The sequence below is a fragment of the Folsomia candida genome, unplaced genomic scaffold (genome assembly GCF_002217175.1).
Source record: "Folsomia candida strain VU population unplaced genomic scaffold, ASM221717v1 Fcan01_Sc001, whole genome shotgun sequence".
Lineage (NCBI taxonomy): Eukaryota > Metazoa > Arthropoda > Collembola > Entomobryomorpha > Isotomidae > Folsomia > Folsomia candida.
Window position 1 is genome coordinate 20,642,752 of NW_019091193.1, and position 25,541 is coordinate 20,668,292.

The following is a 25,541-nucleotide window of genomic DNA, read 5'->3' on the forward strand; positions in this document are numbered from 1 at the left end:
TTAGACCAATTTCGCATTGCCCATTCTTCATTCTTGCATTTCAAGCGAATGTAGATCAACCATGCTCCAATCGATTTCACTTCTCTGTCTGAATTCATTCCTCACTCTGCACTCTGGTTGTTTTTACCAAAATATTTCTTTATTGATTCCATAAATTAATTATAAAGGGTTTCCAGCCAAATGAACCTCGACACAAGCTGTCTGTGTCTCGCTCACAAGAATCAAGAATCAATCGGGGTCAAGGGCAAGGTCATCTTTCATATTAACCACTTAAATAATAGTAATATGCCCAAGTTCATCGTCATCCAATCTGTCAATCAATCACTCCTCATATCAGATCGATGTCGGTCGAGTGTCTCTGTAATACAGATGCTGTGTTTGTAAAAATTGATTGCATCGTTTTGCACCGAAAAGTTTAATGCTTTCGGCAAGACTTTCGATACAAAATAGTCATAATAATTCTGTATTTGGCACTCGTCTCTCCCTAAATTCTACAGGTAACGAAAATTTGTGATTATATCAATTGTGTAAAAAAAGTATTTGTAATTCACTTCAAAAAATAATATCCGAAACATTTATCTTGTAGTCTCCTTATTCCTCGCTAAAAGTAAAATGGTTATTTCAGCTGGGTTAAGTTCGTCCTACATGCAATTTACTGCCATTCAGTCGTAGAATCAGTTTTGTCCAGTGTCAACTTTGACAAATTTGTAACATGGAACCCTGTATTCCACTTCCGTTGGCGGACGGTAATACTTTGAAAGAGCTCATCCAAAAGGCAAAGGATTGGGCAATTATGCATGGTAAGGCAAAAATAGCCATGTATTTTGGTCGAATGTTTATTAAAATTGTATTGATGACGCTTGGAACTTTCCTTTTGTAGGCGCTGGAATGCGATCGAAAGACAGTTTTTCTCCAGATTCAATCAACTTTGCCCCATTTATGCTTCTCCCGTCCACATTTCCTCGATGTGAATTCGAAAGGTAACAATTTTTTAAATAATGCTTATAGTCATATACATAAATAATAATAGCGTTTAATTGTTAGAATTATGTTTGAAAATCATTGTCAACCAAAGTTGTGTTGTCCACCACATCGTTCACTACATTTAATTACGTTTTAATTTGTAATATAGTTTAATGATGTCATTTTTATCGCTCATTCTTTTCTAGAGCTGTGGGAATTCAACCTGTCCTGAATGAACTGATGCACAAAGTAGCCCATGATTACGACTTTTTGAAGAACTCTTTAGAAACGTAATTTGCCAAGTATTTTCATATTCCACACGATTACATATTATTATTTAGTATATATTAATGCTATAATATATATTTTTTAATTTTGCAGTACTATTAAAGTTGACGAATTCACTGGTCGGCTATTCAATATTTATGAAACTGTGAGGGCTGAAGGAATCACTCAAGTGAGTCTCTTATGAACAAAGGGCTTGTGTTTAGTAGTAGATTACTTACATAGAATATTGGTGCACGTAGCAGAGTATTTTTAAATAATTTAATGCCAATAATTTAATATATTAATAAGTATATGTATATCGAGCTGTGGATGTACACTCATAGGTATAGTATAATTATTTGAATAATGCTTTGTCCATTCAATGTTAGTTCCTTGATATTGCCAAGTACAGCAACTACTAAGACTGCCTGCATTTATTTATTTTTAATCAATTTCATTTCCTGGGACCTTTTGTTTTTTCTTGATTTCAAATCGAATTATGAATGAATGATATGGATTTATTTATGAAAAGCCCTTCTCCCTGGGCTTATTGAGATCGGACCTGATGTTGGAAACTGATTGGCGAAAGTGTCATTCGGAGGATCCAGCAACAAGTGCACCTTATTGCTGCTGGAAACAAGTCGAGGTCAATACAATCGCCGCTGGGTTTGGATTTCTGGGGCCTATCTCGGGACAACTACATAGGTAGCATTTTAAGTATAGGGAGCATTGAAATGTCGCAATGCATGGAGGGCTTTCTTCTTGAAGTTGCTTATTTGTGTCAAGTGATTGGATGGATTATTTTTCTAACAACTTCACTAATATTTGTTGCACCTATGTATATAGTTAAGAAAAGACAAAGGAGAGGAGAATTTGCATATGTTTACAAACTGGGGGTTTCTGTTTCAGTCACTATAAGATCTCATGCAAACAATTTACTTATTTGCCACTTTCATTTTTAATCTAATGACTGGTTCAATTTTTGGTTGTAGGATGTCTCCTTGGCCCTTCTTAGATCAGATTACTTCGTTGACCAGTCTCTGTTTGTGGCGAAGCAAGTGGAAATCAATACCATTTCATCTAGTTTTGGGGCTCTGTCAAATGTGTTAGTAGATCTTCATAGGTACTTGAACTAATGACTCCTTATGTGCTATCTTTGTCCAATCTCACATTTAACTTTTTTTCAAATACTTCTTAAAATACTACTACGTAATATTTCTTGCTACATGATTTGCAGAACCTTTATGAACCTTTATGACTTGTTTCGTTTTTCTATTCGTTTAAGCGAATGCCACTGCTACTAAATTATACGTAGTTGAGTGATGTATTTACTTGTTTTAAACGCATCATGTTCTAGTTCAAATACTTTGCTCAATACCTTCTGAATACCTATTACATTATTTACAGGTTCGTGTTGACCGAATTAGGCCATCTGACAGAACTCCGAAATGTAATAAATAAGTACAATTTAATAAAACTTTTTTTTCAAACATTGAGTATTGCACATACAGTGACATACACATTCATTTAAATGGATAATTTTACAGCTTCCAGATAACAACGCTCTTGAAGGTAATTTCAAATCTATGGAGTATTTGCACAAACAAAATTAAACAAATTCAATTACAATTAAAATTCAATTATTTGTTTAATTTGAAGGACTTTGTGGAGGAATGCTATCAGCATGGAAAGTTTACAATCAACCCATGTAATAGATACAAAAACACAGTTGAAATAATTATCTAATAAACACACCTTTTGCTGAACTGATGTAATCCGATTTTAATTAGGTCAGCGATTTTGTTTGTAATCGAAGATGTAACGTACAACATTTGTGGTAATTTTATCATTGATTTTAGAAACCAATCAGTTAATATCTATATATTTAGTAAAAATTTCAATTAAGATCAACGATTTCATGAATTTGAAATTCAACGCCAAAATGCGAAGGTCCGCGTTATAAGGAATACTTTAACGGAAATCGCCACAATTGGAAAGTTGGATAACGAAAAACGCCTCTTTTTGTATGAATATGTAGTACAATCATTTGTCACATAATGATGTGTTACCACATGTCACATGATATCACTGATGATTTCCTTTTGAAATTTCCTACAGAAATGACACAGAAATTGCTGTGGTATATTTCCGAGCGGGATACACACCTGATCATTATTATTCCGAAACGGAATGGAATGCTCGGCTCCTGATTGAACGGTCTCTTGCCATCAAATGTCCCTCGGTCAGTATACATTACTTTTGTGCAAAAATTAGATCTGTGGGTTAATTCTGCTAGTTGCTTAACAAATGTTTAAATATTGTAGATTCAGTACCATTTGACAGGAACAAAAAAAGTGCAACAAGAACTGGCTAGACCAGGCATGCTGGATAAGTACTTGACCCCTGATAAGGTTGAGTCTGTTAAGGAAATCTTTACTGGTCTTTACTCCTTGGGGAAGGTAAATAATTGAAAAATAATAAAAGCATATTCATATTATGTCCTGTATTTATCATACTAATGTAGTTCTTACACATAGGACGAGGTGGGTGATAAAGCTATGCAAATGGCATTGGAAAACCCAACACGATTTGTTCTAAAGCCTCAAAGGGAAGGTGGGGGCAACAACATGTATGGAGAGAATGTTAAATCATATCTCGAAAAAATTAAGGATAGTGATGAAAGGAGTGCTTGGATTTTAATGGAACGTATAAACCCTCCAGGTTATTTATACATCATTATGGAGATGGACAACTCAGATTTTTTTTCTCCTGAAATTATTCCCTCAAACAATATTTAACGATACTTACTTAAAATTTCAGTGCAAACTAATTATATGATAAGACCAAATATACAAGGACCAATTGTCACAGAAGTAGTTAGTGAGCTAGGGATATTCGGGGTGGTCCTAGGGTAATGACGGATTACAAAAGCAATATTAAATGACATTTTTCCAATTTATCTGTATTTTAAAGTTCTGATGTGTGTATTTGTCTTGATTTCCCAGAAATGCAGATACAATTTTGGAGAACACTCAAGTTGGACACATGCTGCGAACGAAGATCAGTTCTGCAGATGAGGGTGGTGTAGCCGCTGGTTTTGGAGCGTTGGATAGCGTTTACCTAGTTGATATTGGAAAGGCACCCAAGAAACATGTTTAGTACAGATTAAGTAGTGCCTTAATGATTCGGCAATAAATATCTCTCTGCGATATAAGTAATTGAAGCGTAAAGTTGACCATATTTTTATTGCTTTGAACTATGCCATATTGAAAATTTTTATCAGAATATCCTAGTTTACTTTGATTAATAAAAAATGGATTCACAAACTCACAAACATTAGAGGGCATTATTTACACATACGTTATGCAGTCCACTTTAAGCAACGTGTTTCTTGATGGGTCTGCGAACACTTGATGCTGTAATAAAAAAATTAAAAATTGTAAAAAAAATCTTCATACATTCATCCGTAGATTTTTTTAAGAGGGACTCATCATGCCAATACATGGGCGAAATACATTGACAAAAACAATTGATATTTCGGGGTTGTAAATTATTTAGGGCTTAGGTGAAGAGGTTGATGTAGTAGAAAGGGCTGACTCACTGTTCGAGTTTTAGTAGAAACATACTTTTGTTTTTCAAATAATCTACATTATTTTTTCCTAAAAATTTGTTGTTTACAAAATAAAATAATTGCCAACTGACCTACAAAATTTGCTTCCACAAGAAACACAGTTGTACGAAGCTTCAAATCCACAAACGTTGCAAAAGGACCTAGAAGGAAATTTGGAGGGGGGTGCTGCACATGAGGAATAATTAGGGCCTTCGGGATTTGCCAACTGTTCTTCTTCCACCAAGAGGTTTAATGGTTTTCGGTATCTAGCCAAAAAGTATAATACATGATTATTTTAGTTACGAAGAGAGGAACAATAGCTGTAAACAAATTTCGAATCTTAATAAATAATAGCTGTAAAAAATCAAACAGTCACATACTTGATTTTGTAATATTCTGAATCTCGTTTTTTCTTTTTCTTTAGGCCTGTTCCAGCTTTCGACTCTAATGTTTCTTGAAACTTTGGTGCTCTTTTACTCATGACTGTCTCATGAAAAATGATAAATACAAGTTATCGAAGATTATCACTGAATCTGTTCACACCCATCTGTATTTTTTACATACCCAGATCAGCATGAGGTTCATCATGAAAATTATCTTGTTCTAATGCCTCCAGTGCTTTCTTTTGACGTCGATAGCGAGCAGCAGCGTCTAAAACACGGCCCGACGCCGTTGACCGAGATTCTCTTTCTCGAGAAGTCATTATTACAAGCGTGGCTTAAACAAATTCAATAACTGATTAGGAAGTGTTAAGAAAAACTAATCCCAGAGAATAACACGTTATCATATAATTTAGTAGCGTTTATTCTGCGAGTGGCACACTGATTTTATCCAAGAGTTCGTCAATCTTATCTTGCAAGGTTTTCACAATATCTGCAGAAATGAAGAGGTGTTTCTCATCAAGGTCTGTCAATACAAATTTACTCCCGAGGGCGAATGTCTCATCCAAGTGGAGAAGAAATTGTTTCATCGCCGGATCACTGCACAAACACAAATACAAATTATATTAAATTTTCCCAATTACCATTCGGCTTGTCCAAGTGCTGAACTGAAACACAAGCTGTGTCTACTGTAGCTTGAGTTCAGCACTTGAACAACGTTCGACACTTCCCTCTTTCATCACTTTTTATTAGAAATTTTTCGTCTCGTTTGAAGATAAGAACAAAGACATATCAGCTTGGACTTACCACTTTACAAGAACCCCTTTTGTTACATTTACCATTCTCTTTCACTTTAGTCGACCAACTTAAAAATAATACCATCAAGTTTTAAAATAGTTTATAATTTATAATATGTATTTTTATTATATTATAAAGCCGAAAAAAGTCGAGTAAAAAAATTGAAAAGTGCCTAACGAATGATTGAATCCGCTGTCTGCTGGGGAAATAGACAATTCCCGCATAGAGCAATAGCACATCAGCTGCAGCTGCAAACTGTGAAAAAAAAACATATTCACCTCAGTGAAAATATTTTGTCCAAGTGTTGAACTCAACTTACAGTAGAGTTCAATCCATTTCTACTTGGAGTGTTGGCTCTGCCACCACCACCGCCGCACAGTGTTCAAAATATCCTTACGGCCGGCAAAAATAATTTGAGGTATGAAATGGACCCGCAAGGTAGAAATTCAATCTGGGTTTTGGTTATTTCGATTTCAGGGTGTGGGTGTGGTTGAAATAATTACATTTTTATCGAAATTTCGTAAAACTCTGAAAAATTATAGTTTTTCGGATTGATGGTGAATCTTTTTTTGGCAAACACTGTCTTGTTTAAAAATAGTTTTATTGCTCTGGTGAGGAGAAATAAAATGTTCTATAAAAAATAAATGTCGGCTCTACCCGCATAGTGCATAACTTTTTCAATCAGGGTATAAGTATTATTAATTAATAATAGTATGTAATGGTGTTATACTTCTGCCAACGTAAATTTTTAAAATCATATTATTTGTAACAATTGTGTGGAAAAACTTAGGCTATACTAGTATAACTTGAGAAGTTATCTTGCTCCAACACGTTAACTCCAACGTTCATGTCGATGGCATATTTTCTATTTTGTATACGCGATATTTTTGACAGGTTTTTGGATAAGTTTTTCATAGCCTTTTCATATTCAAAGTAATTCCCGATATACATGAAATCGTTATTGAAATTTTCAAACCCGGAATGCACTCTAATTTTGGAAAGATTTGTGTGCTTAACAAATAAATTTTCGCACTCTGAAACTAAATATTGTGAGCAGTCTGTTACTTCCAGCAAAAACCTGTGAGCTTTCCCAACAACTGGGGTGAACTCTTCTCCCATAAGCTCTTTTGCAGCGCGCTTTTCAATTTCTGCAAGGTTTCCTCCTGAGGATCCTCGAATTCTTATCATCTTTTCCGTGAGTTTCCCACTTGAATGAGAGAAGGCTTCTGCAACATTTATTATAATATTACGGTACGTAAGTAACATATCACCATCTCGGCAACATTTTATTCTGGGAGCTCATGCTCGAACACGTCCTTAACTTAGCGACGTCGTAAATTAACGACGCCTTAATAACGACAAATTATAACAACGTATGCTCATCATTTGTCGTCAAGGCGTCGGAAAATGTTGTTATGAGTTTAACGACATTGTCGGAAAAAAATCGTTAAAATTTGTAATCCATTTCCGATGAAGGGAGTGGTTCACAACGATCTTGGTAACTGAGGAGTTTTGTTCTTGCGTTTACTACCACTTTATTTTAGGTGTAGGAGTGGGATAAAATTTCAACCCACTTGTAATAACTTGTCAAACTATCCAAGAAAATTCTTAAGTAAAATGGGGAAGTCATTGTGAGCAGACATGTTTTCGAGTTTTTAAAATTATGTCATAATTTAAAAAGTTACAGAATTTACAAAATCAAGATTTTAGCTTAAAATTTGTTTGGAAATTCCGTTACGGACTAAAACGGGTATTCAGAAAAATGCAAAAATACGGATCCTCTTAATATTGAGTGTACAAAATTAGTTTTAAGGTAAATGCAACTTTGATATTTTAATCTAAAGCTAAATTTTGATACTATAAATAAGTCGTTTTGAAAAAATTAGCAAATTAATTTTTGAGCAAATTTACTATGAAAAATTGCGAATTGTGAAAAAATTTTGAGTTATCTAAAAATCTCATTTTTCATAAGCACAGAAGCGCCGCATAATTATATTTTTTCCTTCAATCTCTCTCGATTAGGACTGCCAATGACTTCGACTCGAACTGTTCGAGTCAACGCATTTGACTCATGAGTTGCTGAGGATGAGTTGAATTGAGTTTGAGTCAATTCATTTCATTCATTCAATTCATTTGAAACGACTCATTTAAAAATGAGTGACTTGAACAATAATGAGTTTGAGCTGAGTTGCGGAAACTCATTAAGAATTTTTTATTGTCAATTTACCCTTTTTAAGATTTTCACCTTGATCGTACTCAGCGAAAATTTTATTTAAAAATCAGAAGTTCAAATGGGATTATTTGGCATCTTTGTAATGCATTTACTTAATACGTTACTCTAAAAATAGGTGAGTTGACTAATATTATATGAGTTGAGTTTCAGTCATTGACATTTAGTTGAGTTTGAGTTGAGACGAATTTGAGTCGACTTGAGTTAGAATCGACGATTTATATTATTGAGTTGAGTTAACTCAACCCATTGTCTCAAAACTCATGGAATTGATTCAATTTTAGAAATTGCATTTGATATATAATTACTATTTTTTCCCGTTTGTAATAATTAAAGCTCTAAAATTAAAATTTGATTTTAATTGAGATATAAATTAAAGAACTTGCATTTAAATTTAATTATGTGCCAATCTCCGATAACAAAATTTCGGGCAGTCCAGCGACCCAATTTATCCTAAAAAAAGTTGGCGTCAACCTACGCAAACCAACATATACCCACTCCCTGGTCAACAATCGTTAATAGCTTCTCGACCCACTCCACCATAAAATATTTGCATAATATATGAACTGATCCTAATTAACAGCAAATTACGACAAATTTATCTCGTTTCGACAGCTATTTAGGCGTCGAAAACTTTTACGACAAATTCCATGGTCTTACCGACAGTTAAAGTTTTGAGCATACGTCGGTGTCGTTACTAGCGACAAGTGCTAAGGACACATGCTCAAATGTGTCCTCAGCAATACCGACATCGCTAAAAATTATTTTGAGCATGTGTCGCTAATTTTTACGACGTCGCTAAGCTAACGACGCATGAGCATCTAACTAAGCATGAGCTCCCTGGTTCCCTAGATGGTGATACGTTACTTGCGCACCGTAGTAACAATTGCATTAAGATATATAATAATTCAAACGCACTAACCCTTCGTGTCGCCCACTACAAATTCCGTCACTATATCATGTGGGTTATTTTTGTTCTGTCCACCATTAGTATTGCAAGTTGAATTCCATTTCATGGCATGAGCTACATGTTCAGGTGCAAACCCATGCAGTAAACTCAGATAATAGTGTGTTAAATTTAGATAGTTCTTGTGTGACTTTCCTTGATATGTTATGAGATGTAATTTGCGGAAGATCATTATATTGTCACCGTGATTAAAGTTAATGGCGGACCTGAAACACTGCAAATCGCACATCATATTAATATACAACCTTATCATCGCAGGTGGCTTATTCTACCTCTAAGTTTAGAATGGAATAAAGAAGAGTTTTCGTGTATTTGAATACTTGATCTGCGTCGTCTTTCATGCATTTCTCTGTGCAGTACCATTTACCAGTGAAACTATCTTTGGTAATTTTTTTCCATTTCATATTTCCTCGTTTGGCTGTATACTTCTTTATACAGGCCTGGGAAAAATTCAAGCGGTTTAATTTATATCGACACATTAAAACAAACAAAACTATTCTTACTTGGTGATACCACTGGTTTTCACTACAGTCATAGTTATCGCAACAAATCCATTCCGTTGTTTTATCTTTGGCGTCATATGGTTTGAGGCAGAAACAATATCTGTGATATATATTTAATTTGTAATTTAATAATGTGCAACTTATTTAACACCAACATATGTGAAAAATCCTTCTATTTTAACAAATTGTGTGCCGTACTGTTTCTGTTTACATGGCCTAAGAATGTCCGCAAATTCCATTTCCATCAGATCCATGCCTATTTTGCTCATGAGTTGATTGAGCTGAGCTTTTGATAACCCAGAAATATTAATAGTTGTCAGTCTCAGCCTTGCATATGCTACAACATAGCTCCGAAGTGCAAATCGCAAGAATCGCATACAAGGATTGAATTGATGAATAACATCCTGCGAGACCAGTTTATGCTTGTATCTGAAAGTATCATTCATTTATCATGTAGGCCAACCCCTTGGTATGCAACTGTTTTCTGGCTAACTTCAATTTTAAATCGTTAAGGCTGCCTTTGGTCTCCCACACTCTTTGGTTCGATAAGAGGCTTTTCATAATTTCGGTCCCGACTATTGCTCTCTCATGCCAGTAACTATGAATACCGAACATGCTCCTCACTTTGTCCTCTTCAGTAAGTGAATGGCACCTGTGGTCCTGGGATGCTTTCTGATTTATTGCGGTGAGACCTTGGGAAAATAAATATGACTATTACTGGGTAAGCATTCCAAATGAAGTTACACAATAAATAGGATACCATCTCCCCAAGTAACAATAGGAAGAAAGTTGCCATCTGGTTTCTTGGGGACATAATCTTGCATTTCTTTCAAACAGTTAATCATGCCGTCAATTGTCCCCTATTCAAATGAAACTGTTGACTTTACCCGGTTACTGAATATTAGCCGCTCGCTATTACTTCTCTCCGTCTCATACAGAAATTAACTCTCCGTACTCTCCCTGTTGTAGAGTGTAGAGCGTGTATACTGACTGTGTTGTAGACACCGTTAATTGGTGTATGAGACGGAGACAGGTAATACCCCGCGGCTTATACTATCCAACATGTACCTCGTTGTGTGGAATCACCCCAAGGTTTACAATTTCGCTTTTTTTTGCAGACTCAACCATATACTCGTGCTCTGGGTATCGACTGAGACGTTTATCGGTTTTAAAGAAGACGTCAAGGTTTTCTTGTAAGATGAGAATGATTTCCCGTAGGTGCAACTGCTTCATGGTAGTTACTTCTGATTCCTGTAAGACAAAGGCTGACATTGGAATGTCGATAGGGTCAAGAATTGGCCTAGGACTTAACACCATCCTCCAGGGGGTGGCAATCCTATCCCGAATTGCAATGAATACCACCACGTTCAAACTGTGTAAGGTATTGGTGTTTCCGTAGTGTCTGGGATGTATGCTTTTATTTAAGTTGTCATAACTTAAACAAAAGCTTTTAAAACTTTCCTCTTGCGTTGAGACATCAGAAAAATTCAATTTCTTTCTTGCCAAACTACCTCTTTTCAGAGATAGTGAACGTGCAGGGGTTGATGTTATTCCTGGAGTTACGTTAATCTCATCGTCCGAACTCTCATAAATTCTCAAGCAGCTTAGAGAACTGGTAGCCTCTTCTGGTTGAAACATAGGCCGGGCATTTCTGCTCCGGGGATTTTGGGAGGAAACAAGTTCGTCTTCAATCTCCTATAATAATTTATTCTGAATTATCCTCATCATCTTATTCATATGTTACCTGCTAGCTATTAGAATTTAAGCCTACGGCTATTATTTAAAATTAAATATCTCGCCAATTTCAAGTAAAACTTTTCAGACTAAATTTTGACACAATTTAACAAAATCTATGGTTGCTAACCGGCTTTACCTTCTTCCAATCCCGCACAGGTTTATCAAATGTCTTCTGTTGTGTCTCCATGTAATTTAGTATAGTCTTGTAGCAGACTGATATGCCCATTTCGTGAAATAATGTGTATGTCTGTGTAAATGATAATATTGGCTGAATTAAGTATGAATTAAACTTAAAAAGATTAAAACCGGATCATACCTTAACGGATACCCCGTTCTTCCAAAGGAGAGCGCCAACACTTTTAGCGAAAATGTTGTCGTGCATTCTCCGCTGGTATAAGGCAATCCCAACTATGCTCCGCATGGCAGGAGTGAACAGACCTTCCCCTAAGCCAACTAATGCTCCAAGAATTGATAGCGTAACGGGCGCAAAGTTCTCACATTCCTCATAGATTACATCAAGCGATGGGAATAGATCACCAGAACTCTGACTCCCGAATGATGAGTTGTCACCCAGTACAGCAAGTTCGGCATTTATAATTCGATTTATGTTACTACGTAATGATTTGAAACTCTTTTGATTGGTGCGACTAAACACGTTTTTTAACTTTTGACCAATAGGAGTTGATTTACGTTGTAATGCTCCTTCAGATCTCCCAGCTGGATGCTGTGCTTCATTTTCGGATTCCACTTCGGATTCTTCTTCTTGCAAAAGTGAAGCCCGCTCGAGATCGTTATTTTCGCTTATGCAATATTCTGCGTTTTCTGATAAGTGTGAGTCTAGTGCACTTGCAGAAGTACATGGTTCTTCATATTGTTGAGGTAGATGCTGGACACTGATGACCAATTTTCTTCCAATATAGGTGTTGTCTTTGGTGCGTTCCTTAAATTCCTGTAACTTAATATATGCCGTCCCAAGCTGCAAACTACACTTTTGGCACAAATACCGCAAGTCCTTCTTTGGCCGGGATGGTGTTGTGGTCAGCACGGATGGGAAAAACAGTTGAATAGCCTGATTCACAGTGCAATCCGAATTTTTTATTCGTGATGAAAAATTTACGCGGTTTTTATCTGTAACACCCGCGCAGTTATCACAATTTACTAACTTGTCTTTTACCATGTCAGCGAACGTAAACCCACTTCTTACACATACAAAATGATTTCTGGATAAAGTCGATGTCGTACTTGTGAACCAAATGAAACTATAACTAAGTTTACTTTGTAAGATGAGATTTATTGAAATATTTCTAACTTTCTATGTTCACATACAGCACAATTGTACATACAGCACTTTCTATTTCAACATTGTGGCAGGCGAGTTTGAAACATCAAACCTATAGAACAACGGGAACTTTCATTTGTAGAAAGTGAAATCCATAAGTTATGATAAACAAAACTTGTTTTAAATAAACAATACATGTTGACTTTCATTTTTATATTTTTTGTTTGTTTGATATAAACTATGGGACCGTTCGTAAGGCATGTTATCTATGTTACGTATGATAAGAATCGTTAATAATAGAATGTTGTATATTAAATTACTACTAATATTTAACGTTAAAACTTCTCCAAATGTACGTCGTATTTTGTGTACGGCCCTTCTGAGATGCATATATTTAAATCGCATAAAAGTTTGTCCTACATCGCCCGTTATAGTGCAATTTTTCCTAGAGTTTTACGAAAATCCGATTAAACCCCATTGTCGGCCACTCCCACAGCCGGGAACCAAAATAACATGCATTCAGATGGAGTCCACACGATTTGCGTCCATTTTATGCATTGAATCATTTTTTACCATTTTATGAGGTATTTGTGCACTGTGCAATCCTCACTTTTCCTCAGATATCGGAGGAAATACCGGGGCAAAATCCAAGTGGACTTTCATTGAACTGAGACACAGTGTGTTTCAGTTCAGCACTTGGACAAAAAATATTTGTTTATTTCCGTTGACTTATTATCATAATTTTATTATGTGCTCTTAATAGTTGGTCTTATTACGAAATTTGTAATGACGGGTGAGAGGGTGCAGGTGGATGGGCGACCGAATGGGGTCGAGGGGGGCAGTCGTCGTAGGAGGTCATCCCTCGACAGTTGTGATTGCGACAGCGTTGGGCTGAATGGCCAACCCTCCTCAAAAGTACTCCTCGTCAAATTGGTATTTCATTTACACGGTCTCTTTGTTAACTTATCAGCTCCTTTCTTTGAATATTTGAACAAATTGAAATGTGAAAACTTGGCACAGTTGGTAATATTTGGTAGATATTACGCATGAATTAACTTCTTATAAGTAGGTTAGGCACAGGTTACGAACTTACGAATAAACAAATTTCATGTGTCCTGTCAGTGCCACCGTGAGATTTACTGATTTTTTTCATACAGGCCAACGACTATTCGGCGTATCTTCAAACAGATCTCTCCCTTCAGGTAGCGTGAATAATTTTAAGAATGCTTAATTTGTTGACTAATGTTTACACTATCATTAGGTAGGACTCACATTTAACATGTAATGCGTAATAATTAATTTAGATAATACTGTCATTATTTTAAGATTACAAAAGTGGAAGAATTCATTCTTGAAAACATCGCCAAACTAGAAGAGTTTCAAAGTTTATACGAAATGGTATTAAACTAGATTTTTAATTACTTAAATTAGTATTTAATAGTTGATTTTCATGTCATAAATAATTTTGGTATTGAATTTTTAAGAAAGAAGGTGAAAGGAAAGCATGGGCGACCCATTTGCCAGACATCATTAGAACAGGGTCGTTATTATCGATAACACTAAATCAGAGGTTGGATGCATTGTCCTGTCTTATTCTCTCCATTAAATGTGCACTGGATAAGTTGGAGGGTGAAATAAGCCAGACAGAGATGAAATTAGGACTTAGTCCTCATAATACTTCCACAGCTATACGATCTGTTTTTAAATACTTTGTAAGTGGTAGAACTAATTGTACAACTGAACCAATTTTATTGTTAAGAAAAGGAATTGATTCGTGATATTTCTTACATATATATATCACAGTATAAGGCTGGGGAAACAGGATCTGATCACAGCTTACCCAGGAACAAGAGCGACAAGGCGTCTTCACTTGTGTCTTATCAGCAACTACGAGGACCTGATCCGTTACATCTTGCGCAGTTTTTCCATTGAAGGTGGCATGAAATGGAAATAGACATATGATAAATAGTAGGGTTATAGAGCTTTTGATTGATGATAAAACTCGTTATAATCAGAATAATAGATACATTGTAATTTCGTTTAATTTTCACTTCATAATACTGCTTGACTTGTACATTGTATTTAGAGTTTATCTCGTCGAATATACTGGTCGTGTATATACAAATTCATGTAGTTTCCTAACTTATTATTTAAAATAGTTACAGTATACTTATATTTTAATGTATTGGAATTTCAACAACCTAACCTATCGTAAGGTTCTTATGGCCATAACTTGACTGATTACAACAAACATTCCAAATAATAAAACGCAATAGAAAGTTTGTCAGCGTCATAATAAAATCAATTCAAATAAAATAATTAAAGTACAATAAGCTAGTGCGTACAAATGTTTCAGTTAATACTTGAAATACTTTTTTTTACATTTAAACAAGACAGCACTGTAGAATCGTCAAGTTTGAGATCATGACTATTTTACCCTTACGTTTACATATGTACTTGTGTATAATTATCAAATATAAAGAGAACATCTTGTGGTTGCATCGCTTTTGTTGAGACAAGTATTGTGCATGAGATATGGCAGTAATTTTCCTTTGTCGAATCATCATTTGTAGCGGATGGACAAAGAAATTCGTTTCATGATTATGATTTTTCAAGACTTTAATGATACCACGTTTCCACATCGTTTACTCGCATTTTCCAATATCATGTTTAGTTGTGACTGAAAAAACAAATGGCGATATATATGAACATATTATTTTATACGTTAAACATATTTGCAGATAAGTGGTATATGGATGTATTCATTTAGTAAATACTTCATGGACCTACCTCTTCTAAATCATATAACAGGTTGCACTTCTTAATATCAGCTTTGTGTTTTGTAAAATGTTCTACTGCGTGTTTCAGACACATTGCTACATCACTCTTCAGGTTGCGGACCTGCCGAAATATTGTTGAATATGTAAATATAGAACAGCGCAAATACAAGAATCCATAGCGTATCGAAAAATAGCTGGTTAGCTATTTTTCGATAAGCCATTTCTCCATTGCCCAAGGTCTTACCATCGATAAATATAAAGTATAATTGCAATTATAGCACTGCTCAATCTCCTCTTCCTGCGCAGCCTTCTTTTTCTTTGAAGAGTTTTTATTTCCTGAATCAGACTCTGAATCAGTGCTAATTTTTCCTCCAAATTTTACTCCAAGAGTTGATATCTTTTTCCTCAAGACAATTTCTTCCCTTATCAGCTGTCTTGTATCAGGAAGAATCTATAGGATGCAAACCAAAATTAGTTGCCACTCAATTATTTATTTTTCCACGCCAGCCAAACTTACAGATCTCACAACTTCTAAAGAAGCTCGAGCGTCTTGAAGGATACTTAACAAGAGTTTCTCCAACGGGAACACTGGTGGTTCCTTAAAAATTATGTCATACAAAAATTATAATCATTCACGCGAATACTCATTAACATGTTGGCAAATGTAATTATAAACTGTTTCTTGAATTGTGGAACTTGGGGGTTGCTTACCTTGCTATCGTGAATATCCTAAGGAAATCAAATAAAGTGTCAAATCTTGCGATACTTTGATTATTTATTTGTTAATTTATCGGTATTATGAGAACGTGTTTTGTACCTTGAAAGTTTGAATGCACGTTTGCAACCAAGACGTGTATGCAAAGCAAACACTTTCAGAAATCAGATAACCAGTGCATATTGCCGAAGTGAAAGCTTTAGGAAAAACTACTAAAAATTCTCCAGGGTTCTGAACCATTCGAACAAGAGGAACTCCTTTGGCGACGAGCATTTCCGGTGGCACCTTATAGTAATAGTTAAACACGAAAACATTATAAACCCATAGTTTAGCTTGGTGTTATCCACATGAAATACTATCCAACATGCACCAACCATTGCAGAATCAGATGCAAGCCAAATCTGTTTCTTTTTGCATTGCATTGGCATCAGGTCCGTCAAAGCTGACCGAAACAAGTTTTCATTTTCTGCCGCAACAGAGTACCTGAAAATTAAACACCTTCGTTATTTCTAAAACTTGGAGTCATATTGCATATGAATGGCATACCAAATTTTGTTTGCTCCAGAGTGAAGGAATTCAATCCAAGGCAAGGAATGTGGATCTCGATACCAACAATATGATGTAAACAACATTGCTACGTGAAGCGTTGGCACTGTGGCACCTGCATAGAACAAAATTAGAAGTATAGACTTGGTTATGAATCAGGGGGTAAAATTGTGAGCGTGTTTTATGACAGAATGGCTAAAACTCATAATTATGAAATTTGGCATCATACCCATTACAGGTCCCATGCTCCTCAACACAGACCCTGAAAATATAACACTATATATAGTATAATCATCCTTTATAAGAATAAATGAACTATTCGTTTTGAATACTCACCTTGATTATTAGCTAATACTTTTAAATTCCACGGGTGTTTATTTGAAGCTTTGGGTATAGGAAATCCCCATCCAACGCCGGCACAATCAATGCTTCCAGAATAAACGCAAACTGGTCGATTTCTGTCACGAACGACTTTCCAATATTCTGAAAGTAACAGTTATTTGTTATAATTTGCAGGTAAAATCGTAGTTTGAAAATATGTATTTAGGTCAGCTTTCGATTAGGAATATTCATGACTAGCAAAAAACAATGGAGTTAATGTCCAGGAATAGCTCACCTTCCTCAATTTCGTCAAAGGAATGCTCTTTTTCCGTTGGAAAGAAAAGGTTTAACGTATTTCTGGCAACCCTGTAGTATGCGCTCAAGGGTGTCGTCTTGCCCTATATTGGTAGAAAATCAATGGTCAACGTATGGATAATACAACCAGTCATAGACGTTTGAGATTCATTAATTCATTCGCCACTATGCCACACCTTAACAATGCATTCATCCAACTCGTCCATTGAATCTTCATCCAGGTCTTCATCCTCACAGCTCTCAGCAGCCTTCAATATCGTTTCGCGTCGTTTTGTCCACTTTTTCTCAACTCTCTTTTTTAGTTTTTCCCGTTCAACTAAAAGTAAATGTTGGAATAAATACGCAAATAAATAGATGCATGTTCCAGCATTCAAAATTGTAACATTAAATAGAGAAATGTAACGCTTACCATCTGATAAAATGGCGTAAGGTAGCACATATTTCAGATAAATTAATTCCAGTTTTGCAGCTCTGTCATGGGCGGCTTTAGGAACATGCATTGTATCTGCAACTTTGGTCCATCTTTGTTTCTCGATCACTTCATTTAAACTTCCAAAACTTTTCACTAAAAAATAAAATTACCGATTATTTACATAAATCAATTATATATCAAATGTAATTAAAGTAATTGTCCTTACCCGTTTGATACATTGTAGACAAATTGATTTCCATCCCTCCAATCACTGGAATTTCCGACACGTCCACCTGATTCTGTTTGAGATTATGCTTAATGGCTTCACATTCAAGTACATTAGGCCCCCAGCGTTGATACATTTTATGAATATAATGATTATATGCGGTAAATCTCATGTCATCCTCCACGTTGCATTCGGGCTAAATTAATATATATAATTAAATAAAATTATCAATTTGAATAATAAACAATTAATTATACAAAAATCATACATACTCGAAAGCTTTTCGGTGGAACAATCCTGGCCATCCCATATTTCTCAGCTTCGGCCTGAATTTTCTGAATATACTATAAACACAAAGGAAAATCAATACTTAATTAAAACCTATATATAGATAATATTTTTCCAATGTTTCACAATATCTGAAATAAATTAAAAACTGTCATGTTAATACCTTTAGCGGATCTTCAAATTCTTGGTCTGTGGGATGAAAAGTGGGAGCTTCTGTAAAAGCTTCTGTTATACCGATTTGAGGTTTGGCGACTCGATCGTTTGTAAATTTATTACTACTTTTACATTTTGATTGAACATTTGGACTAGAAGTTCTTGAAGGTGGGTTGGAGTTGTGGTGTGATTTAGAAGAACTGCATGACGATTCTAAATCTTTTTCATGCTTCTTATTGGTTTTGTTGGTCTTAGGGCTTTCACTTTTTCCTCTTTTTGGGTTATTACTGCTAGTAATCAGAGCAGTTGTACTGCTGGACGAAGGAACAGGTGACAAACAATTTCTTGATGTGTCCTTCTTCTTCACAAGTCTGCCACCTTCATCCTTGCCCATTTTTTGCTTCGGTGGGCACTTTGTAGCTGATACAGGAGGAGACTGGTGCTGGGAGCTGGATGAACTCTGACTCTTTAAGGTTTTCCCTTCTTTACAACTACTACTCGGGTCTTTGTCCATGCCACCAGGTTTGTTTTGCCTGCAAAATAAGTTTTAAAAGTTTAGTATTTGATTTACAGTGATTATAATTCTTCAAAAAGAAAACCGCAGAAATGACTGATCATTATAATTCTTCATTTTATTATTTTAGGAACATACTTTTTTGGAGCATATGTTGAAGGGTTTGAATCCTTACGCACGGTTAGAGGGCTTGATGGATGAGGAAGAACAGCAGATTCTTTCTTCTTCCTCCCAACTTTTTTCTTTTCTCTGGGTTCGTCCTTTTCATTTTTGGAACCATTCTTTGTTTGCTTCTTGTATGACAATGAAGAACTAGCTGCAGCATTGTGAGAGTCTCTGTCAAATTTTGGCACAATTGATACATTGGGCAAGTGTTTAATCAAGTGATAACCAGGAGGAGTTGGACTTTTCGGTCGTTGAGAAGGCATTGACGTTGATGTTGACGACGAGGAAGACGTAGAAGCGGAGGTTGAAGTACTTGATGCAAAATTACTAGAAGTATTTTGTTTCTCAGCTTTACTTTTATTCGGTGTGTTTTGATGGTACTGTTGTTGATAATGACTCGTCGAACCCCCCGGTTGTGATTGTACATTAGTTTGATTTTGCTGTTGATGTGTTTGAGGTTGAATTATGGAAACTGGAAGCACTGGAGTGGAATTCATACCTAGCACTGTTGTTGACTGGTGATGAATCACATGCTGGGTGGTATGTGTCGTATGAGTTGCAGTTGTACTGCTTAAATGTGGTACTCTGAAAGCAGAATAATGGTTTCGACTAGCTGCATTTGGATCAATTTGTGGTTGATGATGATGATGACCCCATACTCCACCCAATCCGATGACCGGTGGACGCGTAAGCGGTATGTTAGAAGAGAGTCCAAGCGATGGTCCTCGAGACATGAAATTGATGGAAGATGAGTGATGATCTGATCCAACCATGGGTCGAACTAATGGAATGTTACTGCCCATATCTAAATTGGTAGCAACACTTCGTATGTGGGTTTGCATGGTGGTGGCATGGAATGTTGATCCCGACGCAAATCCCATGGTAGAAGGATGATGAGGAAGAAGATGGTGAGTAGAAAAAGGGACAGTTACAGGAATGCTGAGGGTATTCAATGGACTTGTTACTGGAAAATGACCACCAATTCCTCCTAATGTGCCCCCCACAAGTTGAAAAGATTGAACCAAAGGAGGACCCAAGTGCAGTGGGGTATAAAAATCTTGCTGAATATTTGCAGATCTAGGAGGTGGAGGCATGAAGGGATTAAACGGGTTGTTGAGCAACGGGTCAATAATTGGAGGTGTAGTAGTAGTATGATGATGATGATGATACTGAGGTGGTTGTTGATGAAGGGGTGGTGCTAACAAGGGGGAAGTCGGATGTTGATGATGGAGGAAAGGTGACGATGACGAAGTACAAGGTGGTGTACCGTGCGTCCTAGCTGAATGTCCAGATGCTGATAATGATGGTGCAGAATTATTGGAGGATTGTTTTTCGGGAGATCGAGAACTTGAGTGTCTTGCTGGCATAGAACTTGTGGACGTTGAAGATGAAGCAAATACTACACCAATTTCTTGAACATCATCGTCCGAGTCATTATTTGGTGTTTTTGACCCAGGAGGAGGAAGAGGTTTTTGTGGTGGAACAAGTCCAGCTAACTCGGCCAATGATACTAATGGTCTTGCTATCCCTTCTTCTTCATCCATATCAACTTGCGTAGATACATCCACTTTTTCTGGAGCGGATTCTTCATCTTCTTCTTCGTCTTCAGAACTTGAAGATATTTCTCTTTCAACTATATTTTCTTCTACTTCTTCCTCTTCATCATCTGATGACGACTCTTCAACCAAATTACTGTCGGATTTATCATATGACCCAGAACGGGATCTAGATCGTGACAGTCGACTACGAGGACTAAGTTTGCATTGCTCAGTTTCAACGCTTTCTTCCCTCTCGAATGGAGTTGAACTTTTTTCGGACCTGGGCAAAGACATTGACGAACTTCGCTCTCTCTTTATTTCTTTTTTCAACTTTACTTGTGTTGATGATTGTTGCCTCCTCCTTGCATCGGAAAGGTTCGGGCTGGACCGCTTTTTCTTTTTGACTTTACTTTTTGCCTTCACCTCTTCCGCATCCTCGTCCTCTGAATTTTCTACTTCATTCTCGCTTTCTTTCCCTTCTTCTTGATTTTCCTCCTCCTCATTACTGTTAGCATTTTCTTCAGACTGTTCGTCTTCGTCGTCGGAATAATCTGATTTTCGGGATTTAAAACCGCGCACCGATTTTGATGAAGTCGATGATTTTGTAATTTTTCGTCGCAATTTATCTTTTACTGTCTCCTTTCGTCTAGATTTATTCGCTAAACTTGTGTGTTTAACGTCTTTCTTGTTTTCCTCATTATCTGCTGAGTTATTTCCAACCTCTGACTCACTTTGATGATCACTAGAAGAATCTTCTTCGTTTTCAGATGATGAATACTGGGATCTTCCACGGCATGTAATTGACGCAGATTTTCTTGCTGCTCCTGGCATCTTCCTATCACCGACGGTCGGTGTCCCATGTCGTCGTGTTCGTGTTGTGGTGCTTGGAGCTTCTTTTTTATTTTTATTTTCAGATAATACCTTCTTGTTAAGATGACGAGACTCGGATTTTACATCCTCAGATGTTGACCTTGTACTACGCAGTTTCCTCTCTGGGGTTTTATTATCCCTTTTATTTTCAAATTTTGTTGATTCATTTGTTGAATCGCGCCTGGAGGACCGTCTTTGCATTCCTGACTTGGGATTCTTATTTCTTGAAAACTTTTCTTCCTCACGTCGCAGTGCAGCAGTATAATGTTTTTCCAGATAATGGGCTTCCGACGAACTGCTGCTGCCAACCTCAGAGTCTTCATTTTTATTATCACGTTTCCTATCAATCTCACTGTCTTCATCATCAGTACTGAATCCATGTGTAAGTAGTCCTAGCAAATTTGTCGCAGTTTCTTTCGTCTTACGTGATGGGCGTTTACCATCGTCCCTGTTAAACGCAGAAAGAGAGTATCATTTGGAGATGATATAATAGGTTATCGCATACAATTATTAATATCAAACAATTTTCACGCTAAAAATATTTAGTTTGATTTAGAATTTTACAAATGTACTTACGTCACAATCTTTTTTGGTGACGGCATTTTTTTAATATCCTTCTTTTCCTTTCCGTCCTTTATTTGTTTCTTATCTTTCTCATCCTTCATTTTGTTTTTATTATTCGTTCCTTTTTTCTCAGCTTTGGAATTTGGCTTAAATAGTTTTCTTTTTAGCCTTTTTGGTTTATACATTGGAATCTCTCTTAGAGGCGACTTTGTTAATCGATGTGCAGAGCGAGTGCCAACTCGACCGGACGACTTATTGCTGCCCATCTTATTAGACGGCTGCTGCTTCTTCTCCGGACGAGGAGACTTGGATTTTGGCCTAGTCAACTCTTTACCATTTCGAAGGGAACGTGTCAATAATAGTGGAGGCGTTGAAGATTTTTTCTTTTCCATTCCAGACGACTCTGAATCATCATCATTTGCAGAACCTTCATCATCATTATTTTCTTCTTCTTCTTCCTCCTCTTCTTCTTCAGAAGATTTATTATTCTTGGACACTTGTTCTTCCTCCTCGGATTCGGACTCTTCTGTGGAAAGTATTCATTATTGTTATTATTAATTTAGCCAATTAATGCAGTAATTGTGCTGCCCATGTATTTTACTTTTTGTGAAACAATTTCCTTACCAGAGGATGATTTAACTGCTCGCTTCCTTGCAGCAGAGCTACAAGTAACGCCGAATATAATATCTGGAGATGGAGCATTCCTAGACGGAGAAATTCTACAAAGAATGTGAGAATTATTTAATAAGTAAGTGGGTCACACAATAATATAGTTTCGCTAACTTTTATTTTTATGTACCGAAAAGTAGTGTTGCCACGAGTCTATGGATTGAATAGGATTTCTCCTATCCCATCCATGGGCTTGTGGCAACACTACCGAAAAGTCAAGGGTCTCAAAAGTTGCATTTTTTAGGGATTCCAAGTTAATTAAATTCATAAAACACTTACATAACAGGTTTATGTGTTCGAGGTAAAAGTTTCCTCTTTTTTGGGGACAGTTTTCCTTGCGACCTCGATCGTGTTAAAATAATACTCTCTTTGGCTGTGCATAAGTATGTAAATCAATCAATATTTGTTTGTTGGTTATTATACAGCTCAAAATACTAGGATTACTAACCTTTCTTTGTTAAAATTGCTGACCGGTTTGACTTACTAACGGCTAATCGTTGATATTTAAGTTTAAGCGCGGTCATGGCAAATCTAGCATCTTGTTCGTTAAGCCGAGATCTTGGTGGTGACAAGATTGGTCTTGCCCTCGTCACAGGAGATGTTCTCCGTAACTTTGAAAAAAGGACACTACTGGCAGTAGCTCGGATTCCTTTTGTAGGGTTTTCAGCTTTGCAAACGGGAACAGGGGCACTACTACTACTGGAAGACTTCTTGGTCGTTGTATCTGAATTATTTGTCACCAGATCAGAATTCTTTGCTGTATTTTTGACTATCTTTCTAGCTTGCTGAAGCTTGCTCTGTGCTTTTAGTTTTAAAACAATGTTGCTCTTGTTAATTTTATTACTTAATTGGCTTAATTGATTATCGCTTTTAACGTTAATATCAGTCTGAAGTTCAACCGTCCTTGAACTCTGAGTGCAGAATGTTTGTGGGAATATTTTCCTTCTCGGAGGAACGTGTGCTTCAGATTCCAAAACTTGTGGAAATTTGAAAAAATCAAATTCTGGAGGAAGAGCAGATGTACCTATATCAAATTAACCGTTATTACAATTTATAAAAGTGTAAATATTATTATCTCATATATGCATGTCAAAGTTTAGGCAGGAATTGGACGTGGATGGAGGTTGAAAAGCATACCTCTGACACACAAAAATGTCAAGAAGTCTTCAGTTTTCGGACGTTTGCAAGGTGGCGGAGAAAACATTGGTTTTTTTACTTTCTTTGCCGAAGAAGAAGAAGAACAATTTGTTCCTTCCTGAGATCGCTTGAATGGTGTTTCTTTGGATGGCGTTGCGTATGGGCTGTTACTAGGAATGTTTTGATTAAACAACATTGTTCCAGGATAAATGTTACCGGCTTGAGCAAATTTTCGCTGAGCTTGAATTCTGGGTCCATTTGTACTCAAAGTTACCATGCTGTTGTCCGTCCTATAACAATATATGTAGGCCAATTAAAACAACATCAGTGTCAGAAGTTTGTGTTGGACTTTGGTGTCCTTGATCTCACTCAAAGACACAGATAACCATAGTTTAATAATTATTTGTATTTTTCTGCTTTTGACTTACCGAATACATTTATTATTTGCTACGGGCTGCTGATTTGGAACAACGGAGATGGGTTTGTTATTCGAGCTGATCGAACTGCTATTATTGTTGCATCCAACCTTTGTTAACCCGATTGAAGGTGAGGAACGATTTTTCGTCGGTGGAGGTTTCTGTTTTTCCTTATTTTGAGCATTGGATAACTCTAAGCTAGCCTTAGATTTTACAGCCTTGACTTTCGTCGGTAGAGATGATGCATCCTCCTTCTTCGACTTACCAGGTAATTTGTCAACAATAATGTTATCTGAATCTTTCCGTTTAACTTTTTTAACGACTTCCTTCTCCTTTGTTTTACTCCCTTTGGCAGCAGTTGTAGGAACTTTGTCCTTTTCCTTAGATTTTAACTTGGCATTGGTGGATGTTGCAGCCTTATTATTATTGACCTTGCTCCCTCCACTTGCTGCCCCCCGGCCAGTGACAACCACCATCCTCACACCCTCGCTCTCGTGCAGATACGTCCAGTTGGAATGGGATGCTACATTCTAGATCTTTTAACCGTTTTCCAGGAACAAATCTGCAAAAACCACAAGCCTTATGAATATTCTTATGAATCTCACATAAACGAACATGCATCAGCTATATGTAATAAAAACACCAACTAATAATTCTCATATAAACAGAGGCTACGGAGTGAGCGTAGTTGAAATACATGTCGCATATTATATGTAACAAACTAAACAAAATCGCCAATGCAGAAACTGAAGAGACAACTAAAAAATGTAGTCTAAAAGATCTTTTAACCCAATCATAAAATAAATGACCTTTGTCAGGACTTGGATGAAATAATCATTTCATGGTGTGAGATTGAATTGAAAGTTTTAAAACAATAAATCTAATACAATACAATAAATGTAAAACAAAGCATGAATCGCTTTGGAATTTACCTGGATTTTCTTCTCCTCTAGCTCACGCACTTTTACTATGTCCTCGCACTCTCATCTAATAATACGATAACCACCACGTAAACCTATGAATTAACTAAATAAATGCTGTCAAGAATTTGTGTTTTTTTATATTTTTTTAGGAAGTCAACTAGAGAAACGCACACATTTGCCTTGCTCTCTCTTGTATTCTGACTGACAATGCAATGGAGATGATGCTTCTTGTTTACTGTGCACTGCTGCTGTGGG

At 36.4% G+C, this 25,541-nt stretch overlaps 5 protein-coding genes across 6 annotated transcripts; 2 read left to right on the forward strand and 3 right to left on the reverse strand.

The window, feature by feature from the left end:
• Positions 1-97: 97 nt before the first annotated feature.
• LOC110858245 (glutathione synthetase) lies at positions 98-4,448 on the forward strand. 2 transcript variants are annotated; one of them, XM_022106933.2, is made up of 16 exons: positions 98-497; positions 626-800; positions 881-980; positions 1,170-1,253; positions 1,345-1,420; positions 1,763-1,935; positions 2,638-2,680; positions 2,778-2,802; positions 2,890-2,938; positions 3,021-3,067; positions 3,137-3,254; positions 3,349-3,472; positions 3,555-3,689; positions 3,768-3,951; positions 4,051-4,141; positions 4,236-4,448. In XM_022106933.2, exons 2-16 carry the CDS (start codon positions 713-715, stop codon positions 4,387-4,389), a joined length of 1,491 nt encoding a protein of 496 aa, XP_021962625.1. In that variant the 5' UTR covers positions 98-497; positions 626-712; the 3' UTR covers positions 4,390-4,448. The 2 variants fall into 2 exon arrangements, with proteins under 2 accessions (XP_021962625.1, XP_021962634.1); XM_022106942.2 differs by lacking the exon at positions 1,763-1,935 and adding an exon at positions 2,223-2,353.
• On the reverse strand, positions 4,449-5,684 carry LOC110858260 (zinc finger HIT domain-containing protein 1). The gene is made up of 4 exons (XM_022106960.2): positions 5,405-5,684; positions 5,221-5,323; positions 4,933-5,106; positions 4,449-4,646 (listed from the first exon to the last, which is right to left on the reverse strand). The coding sequence occupies exons 1-4, from the start codon at positions 5,541-5,543 to the stop codon at positions 4,592-4,594; spliced, it is 471 nt and encodes a 156-aa protein (XP_021962652.1). The 5' UTR covers positions 5,544-5,684; the 3' UTR covers positions 4,449-4,591.
• Positions 5,685-6,428: 744 nt separating this feature from the next.
• Positions 6,429-15,064, forward strand: LOC110842568. The gene is made up of 6 exons (XM_022088340.2): positions 6,429-6,456; positions 13,498-13,667; positions 13,892-13,936; positions 14,061-14,132; positions 14,219-14,446; positions 14,538-15,064. The coding sequence occupies exons 1-6, from the start codon at positions 6,444-6,446 to the stop codon at positions 14,664-14,666; spliced, it is 657 nt and encodes a 218-aa protein (XP_021944032.2). The 5' UTR covers positions 6,429-6,443; the 3' UTR covers positions 14,667-15,064.
• On the reverse strand, positions 6,448-10,644 carry LOC118437663. The gene is made up of 5 exons (XM_035856898.1): positions 9,917-10,644; positions 9,719-9,818; positions 9,488-9,655; positions 9,171-9,429; positions 6,448-7,244 (listed from the first exon to the last, which is right to left on the reverse strand). The coding sequence occupies exons 1-5, from the start codon at positions 10,162-10,164 to the stop codon at positions 6,805-6,807; spliced, it is 1,215 nt and encodes a 404-aa protein (XP_035712791.1). The 5' UTR covers positions 10,165-10,644; the 3' UTR covers positions 6,448-6,804.
• Positions 14,759-25,535, reverse strand: LOC110842567. Its single transcript, XM_022088339.2, has 24 exons — positions 25,296-25,535; positions 24,376-24,925; positions 23,948-24,237; positions 23,259-23,834; positions 23,090-23,183; positions 22,766-22,860; positions 22,154-22,667; positions 19,143-22,025; positions 18,501-19,023; positions 18,322-18,393; positions 18,050-18,245; positions 17,821-17,976; positions 17,588-17,727; positions 17,392-17,494; positions 17,112-17,258; positions 17,005-17,037; positions 16,776-16,890; positions 16,604-16,712; positions 16,332-16,514; positions 16,226-16,243; positions 16,032-16,112; positions 15,759-15,965; positions 15,525-15,635; positions 14,759-15,414 (listed from the first exon to the last, which is right to left on the reverse strand). The coding sequence occupies exons 2-24, from the start codon at positions 24,837-24,839 to the stop codon at positions 15,346-15,348; spliced, it is 7,179 nt and encodes a 2,392-aa protein (XP_021944031.1). The 5' UTR covers positions 24,840-24,925; positions 25,296-25,535; the 3' UTR covers positions 14,759-15,345.
• Between the last annotated feature and the right edge of the window lie 6 nt (positions 25,536-25,541).

Bases quoted from the DNA above. Each gene is read 5' to 3' on its own strand.
- LOC110842567 (XM_022088339.2), bottom strand. From the start codon at position 24,839: ATGGTGGTTGTCACTGGCCGGGGGGCAGCAAGTGGAGGGAGCAAGGTC. The intron at 19,024-19,142 runs GTATGTTCCTAA...CTTATTTTGCAG, and splicing joins TCAACATATGCTCCAAAAAA to GCAAAACAAACCTGGTGGCA. The intron at 15,966-16,031 runs GTAAGTTTGGCT...TGCATCCTATAG, and splicing joins CTTTAGAAGTTGTGAGATCT to ATTCTTCCTGATACAAGACA.
- LOC110858260 (XM_022106960.2), bottom strand. From the start codon at position 5,543: ATGACTTCTCGAGAAAGAGAATCTCGGTCAACGGCGTCGGGCCGTGTT. The intron at 5,324-5,404 runs GTATGTAAAAAA...TTCATGAGACAG, and splicing joins TGAACCTCATGCTGATCTGG to TCATGAGTAAAAGAGCACCA. The intron at 4,647-4,932 runs GTCAGTTGGCAA...TTTTTATTACAG, and splicing joins TGTGGAAGCAAATTTTGTAG to CATCAAGTGTTCGCAGACCC.
- LOC110842568 (XM_022088340.2), top strand. The intron at 13,668-13,891 runs GTATTTCATTTA...TTTTTCATACAG, and splicing joins AAGTACTCCTCGTCAAATTG to GCCAACGACTATTCGGCGTA. The intron at 14,447-14,537 runs GTAAGTGGTAGA...TATATATCACAG, and splicing joins GATCTGTTTTTAAATACTTT to TATAAGGCTGGGGAAACAGG.
- LOC110858245 (XM_022106933.2), top strand. From the start codon at position 713: ATGGAACCCTGTATTCCACTTCCGTTGGCGGACGGTAATACTTTGAAA. The intron at 801-880 runs GTAAGGCAAAAA...TTCCTTTTGTAG, and splicing joins GGATTGGGCAATTATGCATG to GCGCTGGAATGCGATCGAAA. The intron at 3,473-3,554 runs GTCAGTATACAT...TAAATATTGTAG, and splicing joins TTGCCATCAAATGTCCCTCG to ATTCAGTACCATTTGACAGG.
- LOC118437663 (XM_035856898.1), bottom strand. From the start codon at position 10,164: ATGAATGATACTTTCAGATACAAGCATAAACTGGTCTCGCAGGATGTT. The intron at 9,656-9,718 runs GTAAGAATAGTT...AATTTTTCCCAG, and splicing joins AAAACCAGTGGTATCACCAA to GCCTGTATAAAGAAGTATAC. The intron at 7,245-9,170 runs GTTAGTGCGTTT...TAAATGTTGCAG, and splicing joins TGTAGTGGGCGACACGAAGG to AAGCCTTCTCTCATTCAAGT.